At 42.4% G+C, this 14,698-nt stretch overlaps 1 protein-coding gene across 1 annotated transcript in view; it reads left to right on the plus strand.

Moving 5' to 3' along the window:
* The first annotated feature begins 505 nt into the window (after positions 1-505).
* Positions 506-14,698, plus strand: part of LOC138666760 (zinc finger protein 850-like) — a 145,042-nt gene continuing 130,849 nt past the window's right edge. The window contains exons 1-3 of the mRNA XM_069754935.1: positions 506-578; positions 6,145-6,272; positions 6,689-6,865. Coding sequence (XP_069611036.1) covers positions 506-578; positions 6,145-6,272; positions 6,689-6,865 — 378 coding nt within the window. The remainder of the gene's footprint in view (positions 579-6,144; positions 6,273-6,688; positions 6,866-14,698) is intronic.

Raw genomic sequence — 14,698 nt, forward strand, 5'->3', positions numbered from 1 at the left:
CAAATGGAAAATCAGGGGCTCTGTAAAAACAAAACCACAGTCAGGTAGACCAACAAAAATGTTGTCCACAACTGCCAGGAAAATTTTTCGAGATGCAAAGAAAAACCCACAAATAACATCAGCTGAAATACAGGACTCTCTGAAAACTAGCGGTGTGGCTGATTGAAGATGCACAATAAGGAGGCACTTGAAAAAATATAGGCTGCATGGTTGACTCGCCAGTAGAAAGCCATTACTACGCAAATGCCACAAAGTATCTCGCCTACAATATGCAAAACAGCACAGAGACAAGCCTCAAAACTTCTGGAACAAGGTAATTTGGAGTGATAACATCAAAATTGAACTTTTGGGCCACAACCTTAAACGTTAAATTTGGAGAGACGTCAGCAAGGCCTGTAATGAAAGGAACACAATTTCTACTGTAAAGCACGGAGGTGGATCGCTGATGTTTTGGGGATGTGTGAGCTACAAAGGCACAGTAACCTCTTTCAAAGTTGAAGGAAAGATGAATGCAGCAGGTTATCAGCAAATACTGGAGGCAAATTTGCACTCAACAGCCCAGAAGCTGCCCATGGGACGTAAATGGACAATTCGACATGACAACAGTCCAAAACACAAGGCCAAGTCGACCGGTCATTGGCTACAGCAGAACAAAGTGAAGGTTCTGGAGTGGCCATCTCCGTCTCCTGACCTCAATATCATTGAGCCACTCTGGGGAGATCTCAAGCGTGCAGTTCATGCTAGACAGCCCAGGAATTTACAGGAACTGGAGGTTTTTTGCCTAGAAGAGTGGGCAGCTTTACCATCTGAGAAAATAAAGAACCTCACCACAACTACCACAAAAGACTTCAAGCTGTTATTGATGTTAGAGGGGCAATACACATATTAAATGGGGTATGTGAACTTTTGATCAGGGTCATCTGGATGTTTTGAGTTGTCATTATGATTTAACCCCTTAATCCCATATGACGTACTATCCCGTCCAGGTGACCTGGGACTTAATTCCCATGGACGGGATAGTACGTCATATGCGATTGGCCGCGCTCACGGGGGGAGCGCGGCCGGGTGTCAGCTGCCTATCGCAGCTGACATCCGGCACTATGTGCCAGGAGCGGTCACGGACCGCTCCCGGCACATTAACCCCCGGCACACCGCGATCAAAGATGATCGCGGTGTGCCGGCGGTGCAGGGAAGCATCGCGCAGGGAGGGGGCTCCCTGCGGGCTTCCCTGAGACGATCGGTACACGGTGATGTGCTCACCGTGTACCGAGCGTCTTCTCCCTGCAGTCCCCGGATCCAAAATGGCCGCCGGGCTGCATCCGGGTCCTGCAGGGAGCACTTCCGGGTCAGGATCAGGCTGCAGCTGCAGCTCTAATCCTGCCCGGCTGTATGTCAGATCACCGATCTAACAGAGTGCTGTGCACACTGTCAGATCGGTGATCTGTGATGTCCCCCCCTGGGACAAAGTGAAAAAGTAAAAAAAAAAATTTCCACACTTGTAAAAAAAAATTAAAAAAAAATTCCTAAATAAAGCAGAAAAAAAAAAATATTATTCCCATAAATACATTTCTTTACATAAAAAAAAACAAAAAAAACAATAAAAGTACACATATTTAGTATCGCCGCGTCCGTAACGACCCGACCTATAAAACTGGCCCACTAGTTAACCCCTTCAGTGAACACCGTAAGAAAAAAAAAAAAAAAACGAGCCAAAAAACAACGCTTTATTATCATAACGCTGAACAAAAAGTGGAATAACACGCGATCAAAAAGACGGATATAAATAACCATGGTACCTCTGAAAACGTCATCTTGTCCCGCAAAAAACGAGCCGCCATATAGCATCATAACCAAAAAAATAAAAAAGTTATAGTCCTGAGAATAAAGCGATGCCAAAATAATTATTTTTTCTATAAAATAGCTTTTATCGTATAAAAGCGCCAAAACATAAAAAAAATGATATAAATGAGGTATCGCTGTAATCGTACTGACCCGAAGAATAAAACTGCTTCATCAATTTTACCAAACGCGGAACGGTATAAACGCCTCCCCCAAAAGAAATTCATGAATAGCTGGTTTTTGGTCATTCTGCCTCACAAAAAATCGGAATAAAAAGCGATCAAAAACTGTCACATGTCCGAAAATGTAACCGATAAAAACGTCAACTCGTCCCGCAAAAAACAAGACCTCACATGACTCTGTGGACCAAAATATGGAAAAATTATAGGTCTCAAAATGTGGAGACGCAAAAACTTTTTTGCTATAAAAAGCGTCTTTTAGTGTGTGACGGCTGCCAATCATAAAAATCCGATATAAAAAACTCGCTATAAAAGTAAATCAAACCCCCCTTCATCACCCCCTTAGTTAGGCTAGGTTCACATTGCGTTAATGGGTTAACGCTAACGGACAGCGTTGCACGGCGAAAATGTCACAATTAACGCCGTGCAACGGGTCCGTTAGCACAACCATTGACAGCAATGTGATTTTCGGGTGTAGCGCATCGCTAGAGCGTGCCATTTTCGGCTCGCGCTAGCAAGGTGCCGTTCTTTTGTGGCGCGCCTCAGACGCTGCTTGCAGCGTCCGCGGCGCGCCCGAGGTCCGATCCCCGATCTTCCAGAGCGGGGACGTTAACGCGACCACTAAACACGACACCTAAAAAGACATTGCATTAGCGCAATCCGCTAGTGCTAAACGGATTTCCCTAATGCAATGTGAACCTAGCCTTAGGGAAAAATAATAAAATTAAAAAAAATGTATTTATTTCCATTTTCCCATTAGGGTTAGGGTTAGGGCTAGGGTTAGGGCTAGGGTTAGGGTTAGGGTTTGTATTACATTTACGGTTGGGATTAGAATTAGGGGTGTGTCAGGGTTAGGTGTGTGGTTAGGGTTACAGTTGGGATTAGGGTTAGGGGTGCGTTTGGATTAGGGTTTCAGTTATAATTGGGGGTTTCCACTGTTTAGACACATCAGGGGCTCTCCAAACGCGACGTGGCGTCCGATCTCAATTCCAGCCAATTCTGCATTGAAAAAGTAAAACAGTGCTCCTTCACTTCCGAGCTCTCCCGTGCGCCCAAACAGGGGTTTACCCCAACATATGGGGTATCATCGTACTCGAGACAAATTGGACAACAACTTTTTGGGTCCAAGTTCTCTTGTTATCCTTGGGAAAATAAAAATTTGGGGGGCTAAAAATCATTTTTGTGGGAAAAAAAAGGATTTTTTATTTTCACGGCTCTGCGTTGTAAACTGTAGTGAAACACTTGGGGGTTCAAAGTTTTCACAACACATCTAGATAAGTTCCATGGGAGGTCTAGTTTCAATATGGGGTCACTTGTGGGTGGTTTCTACTGTTTGGGTACATCAGGGGCTCTGCAAATGCAACGTGACGCCTGCAGACCAATCCATCTAAGTCTGCATTCCAAATGGCGCTCCTTCCCTTCCGAGCTCTGCCATGCGCCCAAACAGTGGTTCCCCCCCACATACGGGGTATCAGCGTACTCAGGACAAATTGAACAACAACTTTTGGGGTCCAATTTATTCTGTTACCCTTGTAAAAATACAAAGCTGGGGGCTAAAAAATCATTTTTGTGAAAAAAAAAAAGAATTTTTATTTTCACGGCTCTGCGTTATAAACTGTAGTGAAACACTTAGGGGTTCAAAGTTCTCACAACACATCTAGATAAGTTCCTTGGGAGGTCTAGTTTCTAATATGGGGTCACTTGTGGGGGGTTTGTACTGTTTGGGTACATCAGGGGCTCTGCAAATGCAACGTGACTCCTGCAGACCAATCCATCTAAGTCTGCATTCCAAATGGCGCTCCTTCCCTTCCGAGCTCTGCCATGCGCCCAAACAGTGGTTCCCCCCCACATATGGGGTATCAGCGTACTCAGGACAAATTGGACAACAACTTTTGGGGTCCAATTTATTATGTTACCCTTGTGAAAATACAAAACTGGGGGCTAAAAAATAATTTTTGCGAAAAAAAAAAAAAAATTATTTTAACGGCTCTGCGTTATAAACTGTAGTGAAACATTTGGGGGTTCAAAGCTCTCAAAACACATCTAGATAAGTTCCTTATGGGGTCTAGTTTCCAAAATGGTGTCACTTGTGGGGGGTTTTAATGTTTAGGCACATCAGGGGCTCTCCAAACCAACATGGCGTCCCAACTTAATTCCAGTCAATTTTGCATTGAAAAGTCAAATGGCGCTCCTTCCCTTCCGAGCTCTGCTATGCACCCAAAAAGTGGTTTACCCCCACATATGGGGTATCGTCGCACTCAGGACAAATTGCACAACAACTTTTGTGGTCTAATTTCTTCTCTTACCCTTGGGAAAATAAAAAATTGGGGGCGAAAAGATCATTTTTGTGAAAAAATAAGATTTTTTATTTTTACGGCTCTGCATTATAAACTTCTGTGAAGCACTTGTTGGGTCAAAGTGCTCACCACACATCTAGATAAGTTCCTTAAGGGGTCTACTTTTCAAAATGGTGTCACTTGTGAGGGGTTCCAATGTTTAGGCACATCAGGGGCTCTCCAAACGCAACATGGCGTCCCATCTCAATTCCTGTCAATTTTGCATTGAAAAGTCAAATGGCGCTCCTTCCCTTCCGAGCTCTGCCATACGCCCAAACAATGGTTTACACCCATATATGGGGTATCAGCGTACTCAGGACAAATTGGCCAACAATTTTTGAGGTCCAATTTCTTCTCTTACTCTTGGGAAAATAAAAAATTGGGGGCGAAAAGATCATTTTTGTGAAAAAATATGATTTTTTATTTTTACGGCTCTGCATTATAAACTTCTGTGAAGCAATTGGTGGGTCAAAGTGGTCACCACACATCTAGATAAGTTCCTTAGGGTGTCTACTTTCCAAAATGGTGTCACTTGTGGGGGGGTTTCAATGTTTAGGCACATCAGTGGCTCTCCAAACGCAACATGGTGTCCCATCTCAATTCCTGTCAATTTTGCATTTAAAAGTCAAATGGCGCTCCTTCCCTTCCGAGCTCTGCCATGCGCCCAAACAGTGGTTTACTCCCACATATGGGCTATCAGCGTACTCAGTACAGATTGTACAACAATGTTTGGCATCCATTTTATCCTGTTACCCTTGGTAAAATAAAACAAATTGGAGCTGAAATAAATTTTGTGTGAAAAAAAGTTAAATATTCATTCTTATTTAAACATTCCAAAAATTCCTGTGAAACCCCTGAAGGGTTAATAAACTTCTTGAATGTGGTTTTGAGCACCTTGAGGGGTGCAGTTTTTAGAATGGTCTCACACTTGGGTATTTTCTATCATATAGACCCCTCAAAATGACATCAAATGAGATGTGGTCCCTAAAAAAAAATGGTGTTGTAAAAATGAGAAATTGCTGGTCAACTTTTAACCCTTATAACTCCCTAACAAAAAAAAATTTTGGTTCCAAAATTGTGCTGATGTAAAGTAGACATGTGGGAAATGTTACTTATTAAGTATTTTGCGTGAGATATCTCTGTGATTTAAGGGCATAAAAATTTAAAGTTGGAAAATTGCGAAACTTTCTAAATTTTCGCCAAATTTCCGTTTTTTTCACAAATAAACGCAAGTTATATCGAATAAATGTTACTACTAAAATGAAGTACAATATGTCACGAGAAAACAATGTCAGAATCGCCAAGATCCGTTGAAGCGTTCCAGAGTTATAACCTCATAAAGGGACAGTGGTCAGAATTGTAAAAATTGGCCCGGTCATTAACGTGCAAACCACCCTCGGGGCTTAAGGGGTTAAAAAGAGAAAACACAGTAGTTTGACAATAAATGGCTTCACCCAACCCCTAACCATGAGTGGTGAAAAAGTTTTAGTATTATCATTCATATCCTCTGAAAAAAGGCCAAAAAAGCAAAAATTCTACCGGGGCATGTAAACTTTTGAGCACAACTGTATTCGATATTTGACTGAGTTGCTATCAAATTTAATATATGGGTATCTGTTGCATAAATATGTATAAACCATTATGATTTTGATTAGTTTTCTTTCTATACTTTACATAAGGTGTTTATTACCCGTTGTCTGTAGATTTTAGGGTTCAGTGACATCAGTTCCATGTGCAATCTAATTTTTGTTTTTTTTCCATTCCAAACAGGATATATATTACCTGTTGAGGTCTTATTTTCCACCACAAAATACTCCTGTCCCTGACAAACTCACCAAGGATGGACATGACAAGAAAAATGATGACAGAGAAGATATTAAAGCTCACCCTGGAGATCATCTACCTGCTGACTGGAGAGGTGAGGGATTCTTGGAATTATGTCACATGACTGAAGTTATTTTTTTTTACTCATAATAGCATGTCAATAAAACTACAAGCTTTTTATTGGCCCATCCACAGCATCAATGGAAAACGAGCAGCACTCTGCTGTGCACTTCTGCCCCTTTGTTTCCATAATCAAGGGCCTGACCAGTACAGATGAAAACTTCTGACAATAAAGTCACAATAAAATGTAAAACATCTACTCCTTAATTCTGTCCTAATCCAATAGGCAATAAAATGATGACAGTTTTCCATCTCTTCTGGCTTCCAATATCTCCTCTAAAGGTCCAACTCTGGGTACTGTCACACATGACATCTTGATGCTGACCAATATTTTGGACATATTGTGTACAGTATAAAGCGATATTCAATTATGTCCCACTTTATATGCAGGATTGCAAAGTGGTGAAGGAGAATTCTGGTGAATGTATTATTCCTGGTGCATCTGTGGTATGGAACAGAATGCAAAGCCTCATGATAAAGCCCTCACCTCACTTACTGATACATGAGGAAAACCAAAAGAAGATCCTAGACCTCACCAACAAGATGATTGAGCTGCTCACTGGAGAGGTAAGCGCTGCTTTGAATACTGGGGCATTATACAGTAACCAAAGGTGTAGCTAGGGTTAGGGTAGCACCTGAGTGGGCCCCTAACCAGAAAACCCTGATTACAACTATGGTGGTGCATCCTAATTGTGGATGTAGGAGAACCTCAGCAGATGACTGTGCTGTTACTGAAAATAACCTGTGTACAAAAACCAAAACTGATATTACCGCCATATGGTGACCATATAGTGGTAGATGCCAGTCCTGCAGAACATGTAATAGATTACAGTACAGTTACAGATAGTAACTTGCAACTTATGTTTTTTCTGATGAGTCGTTAACTTTTCCTTTATTTCCCATCTGGCCCAGACCAACACAACAAGTTCTCCAACTACGACTCAGCTGCATAGATTACAACAAAGACACATTTGACGTCTCACATTTCCTGTACTGTCCCCATCTGTTCCCAATTTGCACAATCTCCTCATCCTGCTGATACCACAATTCTGAGCTTCGCCCATGAATTTTCAATAGGATTGAGATTAGGGCGTTGTGATAGCCACTCCAAAACATTGACTTTGTTATCCTTAAGCCTCTTTGTTACCATTTTAGCTGTATGCTCCAGTCATTGTCCATTTGGTAGACCCATTTCCACCCAAGCTTTAACTTCCTGGCTTAAGTCTTGAGATGTTGCTTCAGTATTGCCACATAATCTCCTTTTCTCATGATGCCATCTAAATTGTGAAGTGCACTTGTCCCTCCTGCAACATAAGAACTCCATAAAGGCTACGTTCACATTAGCGTTACGCTAATGTGCGTCGCTGTTGCGTCGGCGACGCAGCGGCGACGCGCCCCTATGTTTAACATAGGGGACGCGTGCGTTTTTTTGTTTGCGTTTTTCGACATGTGCGTCGTTTTCGACGCTAGCGTCGGACGCACGAAAATGCAACAAGTTGCATTTTTCGTGCGTCCGATTTTCGTCAAAAAACGACGCACGCGTCGCAAAACGCAGCGTTTTTGCGCGCGTTTTTGTTGCGTCGCCGGCGCGCAACGCTAATGTGAACGTAGCCTAAGATGATGATGCTACTCAGGGCCGGACTACGACAAAAAAGCAGTCCTGCCACACAGATCCCACCTGCCCCCAAACTATAACGCGTCCCACCTCAGATCTGTGAATTTTTATTTACTTTCTCCAGCGGTTTGTTTTTTTTTCAGTGCTAGAGTGACACTTTAATTGTAAGCCCCAGTGATATCCTCACCCTCCAACGTCTTCCCCGCTTTTCAGCACCGCTCCAGTCCCCCGACACCATTTTGTAGGCGCAGCTTCTGGCAGCCAGAAGTCAGAAGCTACAACACAAGCTTTCAATATAAGACTATCGATGTGAATATTTTTCTGCCCAATGATGACAGAAGTATTCTAGGAGTGATACCTTTATTGGCTAACCAGAAAATAATATGTTTGCAAACTTTCAGAGCACAGTGGCTCCTTCTTCAGGCAAGATTACAAATAGATTAATAAGAAACAAGCACATTTAAAGAATACTACAGGAGGACATTTGCTAGAGGGTGGGAAGTGTGATGAGTCCATAGATAAGCCAAGGTAATCAAATTAGGCATTTTCTTAAGGTACCTTCACACTCAGCAACTTAACAACGAGAACGACAACGATCCGTGACGTTGCAGCATCCTGGATAGCGATCTCGTTGTGTTTGACACGCAGCAGCGATCAGGATCCCGCTGTGCCATCGCTGGTCGGAGCTAGAAGTCCAGAACTTTATTTGGTCGTCAGGTCGGCGTGTATCGTCATGTTTGACAGCAAAAGCAACAATGCCAGCAATGTTTTTACATGGAGCTAACAACCAGCGAGAACGATAAGTGAGTTGCCGTTACGTCACTGGATCGCTCCTGCATCGTTCTGGTGTTGCCGTGTTTGACGTCTCTACAGCAACCTAAACAGCGACGCTGCAGCGATCGGCTCGTTGTCTATATCGCTGCAGCGTCGCTGAGTGTGACGGTACCTTTTACAAATGGAGAGGCAGTGGGAATAATGTTCTTAGTTATCTGGAGTCCGTCTGGTGGAGGTGTGAATTGTATCCATGTAGTGACTCATAAATCTTGCCTGAAGAAGGAGCCACTGTGCTCTGAAAGCTTGCAAACATATTATTTTCTGGCTAGCCAATAAAGTTATCACTACTAGAATACTTCTGTCATCATTGGGCAGAAAAATATTCACATCGATTTTTCGAACACGGTACCACAATACAATTTGTTATTGTACATCAATATAAGACTACGAGAGCCAGAATGAGGCCAGGACGAAGCTCTCATAGAGTTGTACTGAAAAGTGACCTCTGCGCAGCTCCATGAAACAATAGATCTGCGAGGAGGTCACTTTTCACAAGAGACAAACCGGAGCGATGCTGGAAACCACTGAAGGCAGCGTAAGGAGAGTACAAGACAGGGGTCTTACATGTAAAGTACCACTCCAGTGCCATACTGGGGCCGACGTGTATCCACCACACGGGACATGCTGGGGCCGACGTGTATCCACCACTTGGGACACCCTGGGGCCGATGTGTATCCACCATAGGGGACACACTGGGGCCGACGTGTATCCACCACACGGGATATGCTGAGACCCATAATGTGTGTATATATGTGTATATATATATATATATATATATATATATATATATATATCTCAAATGCAAAAGGAACAGCCAGACAGCACCACTGCCAGGAAGAACAAAGTGGGAACCGCTCACCTGTGTAAAGCCAGGATATCTGATCTTGGGTGCGTAGCTCCGCTGGAGAAAAGTCCATATGAAATAGTGAATGTATAAGGAAATAGAGCGCACTCGCCGATCATCCAGTGCAGGAATCTTTATTCAAACATCGTGCTGTACATCTTCACGACCGGGGGTGCTGTACAGAGAGTGCGGCAAAGCGGGACGACGGCCGTTTCACGCCTGGCTGGCGCTTTTTATATATAAAAAGAAAAAAAAACAACCAGCACTCCCAATGTGAACACATGCAAGCTGTATCATATAGATATAAAGAAATGAATTGGCCAATTTATGCGCTAAGAATCTTCATTTTATCTATAACTGTAAGTTTTATGAAAAAAAAATTTTTGAAAAATTTTTTATGAAAAAATATTTTTGAGTAGTATGATTCATATCGAATATTTGTCTGTGTTTTCACATGGCCTAGATTCATATACATGTGCTGCTGTGTTTCTTTATATCTATATGATGCAGCTTGCATGTGTTCACATTGGGAGTGCTGGTTGTTTTTTTTTTTTCATTTCTTTGTTTAGTGTATGGATGTGGCTGCATCCAGACTGATCTTGCACTCCTCCCATTGACCTTGCAGGTGGCGGTAATCATCTCTACTTGCCCTTAAATTGTAGGTTTAGCCCAGAGTGACATGTTTGTCCTAAGTTGTAGGCTGGTGGCCCAAGAGTGGCATGTACAGTAGAGTAGGACCCATCAGAGGGAGATCACCTTGCCGTGGTTGATGGGCACACATGAATTGGCCAATTTATGCGCTAAGAATCTTCATTTTATCTATAACTGTAAGTTTTATGAAAAAAAAATTTTTGAAAAATTTTTTATGAAAAAATATTTTTGAGTAGTATGATTCATATCGAATATTTGTCTGTGTTTTCACATGGCCTAGATTCATATACATGTGCTGCTGTTTTTCTCTATATCTATATATATCTATATATATATCTATATATATATATATATATATATATATATATGTATATGTATATATATATATATATATATATATAGATATATATATATCATATGTGATTTTGTGGAGCATGAAAGTGAAATCATGGGCTGCCCGTAATGGACAATGTCAGCTGTTGGCCTCTAATGGGGGGGTCGCTATGTGGTACTCTGGTTACATATTCATCTGTATGGCTCAAGACAGGTCACTGAACCCTCAGTGACCCGCCCTCTATTTTACATACTGCCTAGAATTATCATTTGAAAATAAAATTGCATTCATCAGGCAGGCGGTGGCGCCTGTGCTGTAGCATGATCAGGTGGCTTCTTTCATTTTATTTATACAAAGACTGGAGTAAGGTTTGAGACATAAGGAACCCCATAGCTCGTTATGAATTAGATGAGCAGTGACCTCATGCCCCCGTTTACCTCCGCCTATTGTGATGTCACTTCTCACCTACCCTTCTGGGCGTTTGCAAAAGGATATGTCAGGATGAAGTTTAGGATCATAGTTACAAGACATTTAGTTGGTGACTGCAATGCAATACTGAAATGAAATGTGGGCACTGTCACCGAGGACAGCTGACTGCTCTTTTTATGTTGGTGTTGCGTTGCTCACTTTTTTTTGTACAGAGTTCTGATAAGAGAAGTCAAATAATAGTGGCTGGAGCTGTCACGGGGCTACTGCGAATAAGAGGCTTCAGAGAACCGCAGCGCTCTGGACCTCGTTCACACACAGTGAACAGAAGCTCTTCTCCTGAATTCTGACCTGGCTGCCTTGTGCCAGCAGTGCAGGAGTTAACCTTGTTGCTGAAGTTGCTGAGAGCTTGGTCTCTCAGCTGAATTGGACTTTGTAATCTCATCCTCTATATAGACCTAGCTTTGACTACAACTGTTGTCAGTGATCAGTTCAGCTGCCTGGCTAGGAGTGTGAAGGAGGGTGGTGTTAGGAGCTTGTAGGCTTATCTACTTAGATTGTTGTCTGCTTATTTGGTTGCATGTTAAACCTGTTTTCCCTCCTTTGTTGTTGCTACACTTTTTCCTACTCCATGTTTCCTCTGTGGTTGTGTGAGCTTTTGGGGTCTTTGCTATTTAAGTTACCTTGTCTGTATTCCCTGTCTATTTGTTATTTTGCTATTTTTGTGCAGTCCTCCTTCCTGGGGGGGGGAGAGAGGGGGCCACTGATAGGGTTTACACAGGAGACAGGGATACGCTGGCGGCTCAGGCCTCCTAACCATTATAGGTACCCCTGAGATAAGGGCAAGTCAGGGCCCCTTTATAGAGTCAGGGACAGGTGCGGGTCCCAATACGCCGTCCTGCCCCTTTATCGCAGTTTACGGCGTGACATGAGCACTCAGATCACAGTAATTATACGGTTCAGCAATCAGAATCACATTTGATAAGAATATCTTCACAACTATGTGGATGTTGTCTCATATGATAAGATACATGGACTATATCACAGGTGTTAGTCCGCAGAGCGATATATCTAATACTATCACACATGATAAGATTGGATGCATATCTCAGTGGATTTTATAACATATGATAGGATTAGATACACGGGTCTATAGGTTGAATCATACATGATAGGATTAGATACAGAGCCTAGCAGACTGTATTTCACATGATAGTATTCGATACATGGGCTTTATCACATACAGTGGGGAAAAAAATATTTAGTCAGCCACCAATTGTGCAAGTTCTCCCACTTAAAAAAGATGAAAGAGGCCTGTAATTGACATCATAGGTAGACCTGGGATTTTTGCTCACCGTTCTTGAGATCATTTTGACCCCACGGGTGAGATCTTACGTGGAGCCCCAGATTGAGGGAGATTATCGGTGGTCTTGTATGTCTTCTATTTTCTAATTATTGCTCCCACAGTTGATTTGATCACACCAAACTGCTTGCCTATTGCAGATTCAGTCTTCCCAGCCTGGTGCAGGGCTACAATTCCGGTGTCCTTTGACAGCTCTTTGGTCTTCACCATAGTGGAGTTTTGAGTGTGACTGTTTGAGGTTTTGGACCGGTGTCTTTTATACTGATAAGAAGTTCAAACAGGTGCCATTACTATAGGTAATGAGTGGAGGACAGAGGAGTCTCTTAAAGAAGAAGTTACAGGTCTATGAGAGCCAGAAATCTTACTTGTTTTGTGACCAAATACTTATTTTCCACCATAATTTTCAAAATAAATCTTGCCAAATCAGACAAGGTGATTTTCTGGATTTGTTTTCTTAATTTTGACTCCCATCGTTGTGATCTACCTATGCTGTCAATTACAGGCCTCTCTCATCTTTTTAAGTGGGAGAACTTGCACATTTGGTGGCTGACTAAATACTTTTTTCCCCACTGTATGATAGTGTTTGGAGATTTAGTTTTCATCACCTCAGCTGAATGATTTACAGCTACTAGCCAGCTTGATTACATGTGGGGGTTCCCTAGCAGCCAGCCATGCATACAAGGACGGGAGGGAGGAGCCATGCATATACCAGGATAGGGATGAGGGTGACAGTGCATACCCGGCTTATACTCAAGTCAATAAGCTTACCCAGTATTTTGTGGCAAAATTAGGTGTCTCGGCTTCTACTTGGGTAGGCTTATACTCGAGTATACAGTCATGGCCAAAGGTATTGACACCCCTGCAATTCTGTCAGATAATACTCATTTTCTTCCTGAAAATGATTGCAAACACAAATTATTTGGTATTATCTTCATTTAATTTGTCTTAAATGAAAAAAAAACACAAAAAGAATTGTCCTAAAGCCAAATTGGATATACAGTAATTTCACACCAAACATAAAAAAGGGGGTGGACAAAAGTATTGGCACTGTTCGAAAAATCATGTGATGCTTCTCTAATTTGTGTAATTAACAGCACCTGTAACTTACCTGTGGCACCAAACAGGTGTTGGCAATAACTAAATCACACTTGCAGCCAGTTGACATGGATTAAAGTTGACTCAACTTCTGTCCTGTGTCCTTGTGTGTACCACATTGAGCATGGAGAAAAGAAAGAAGACCAAAGAACTGTCTGAGGACTTGAGAAACCAAATTGTGAGGAAGCATGAGCAATCTCAAGGCTACAAGTCCATCTCCAAAGACCTGAATGTTCCTGTGTCTACCGTGCGCAGTGTCATCACGAATTTAAAGCCCATGGCACTGTGGCTAAAGAACCTCGACTAACATCCAAACAAGTTCAAGCTGCCCTGCAGTCCGACGGTACAACAGTGTCAACCCGTTCTATCCGTCGGCGTCTGAATGAAAAGGGACTGTATGGTAGGAGACCCAGGAAGACCCCACTTCTTACCCTGAGACATAAAAAAGGCAGGCTGGAGTTTGCCAAAGCTTACCTGAAAAAGCCTAAAACGTTTTGGAAGAATGTTCTCTGGTCAGATGAGACAAAAGTAGAGCTTTTTGGGCAAAGGCATCAGCATAGAGTTTACAGGAGAAAAAGAGGCATTCAAAGAAAAGAACACAGTCCCTACAGTCAAACATGGAGGGGGTTCCCTGATGTTTTGGGGTTGCTTTGCTGCCTCTGGCACTGGACTGCTTGACCGTGTGCATGGCATTATGAAGTCTGAAGACTGCTACAAAATTTTGCAGCATAATGTAGGGCCCAGTGTGAGAAAGCTGGGTCTCCCTCAGAGGTCATGGGTCTTCCAGCAGGACAATGACCAAAAAAAAACACTTCAAAAAGCACTAGAAAATGGTTTGAGAGAAAGCACTGGAGACTTCTAAGGTGGCCAGCAATGAGTCCAGACCTGAATCCCATAGAACACATGTGGAGAGATCTAAAAATGACAGTTTGGAGAAGGCACCCTTCAAATATCGGGGACCTGGAGCAGTTTGCCAAAGAAGAATGGTCTAAAATTCCAGCAGAGCATTGTAAGAAACTCATTGATGGTTACCGGAAGCGGTTGGTCACAGTTATTTTGGCTAAAGGTTATGCAACCAAGTATTAGGCTGAGGGTGCCAATACTTTTGTCTGGCCCATTTTTGGAGTTTTGTGTGAAATGATCAATGTTTTGCTTTTTGCTTCATTCTCTTTTGTGTTTTTTCATTTAAGACAAATTAAATTAAGATAATAATACCAAAGAATTTGTGTTTGCAAGCA

This window comes from Ranitomeya imitator, chromosome 2, assembly GCF_032444005.1.
Source record: "Ranitomeya imitator isolate aRanImi1 chromosome 2, aRanImi1.pri, whole genome shotgun sequence".
Classification (NCBI taxonomy): domain Eukaryota; kingdom Metazoa; phylum Chordata; class Amphibia; order Anura; family Dendrobatidae; genus Ranitomeya; species Ranitomeya imitator.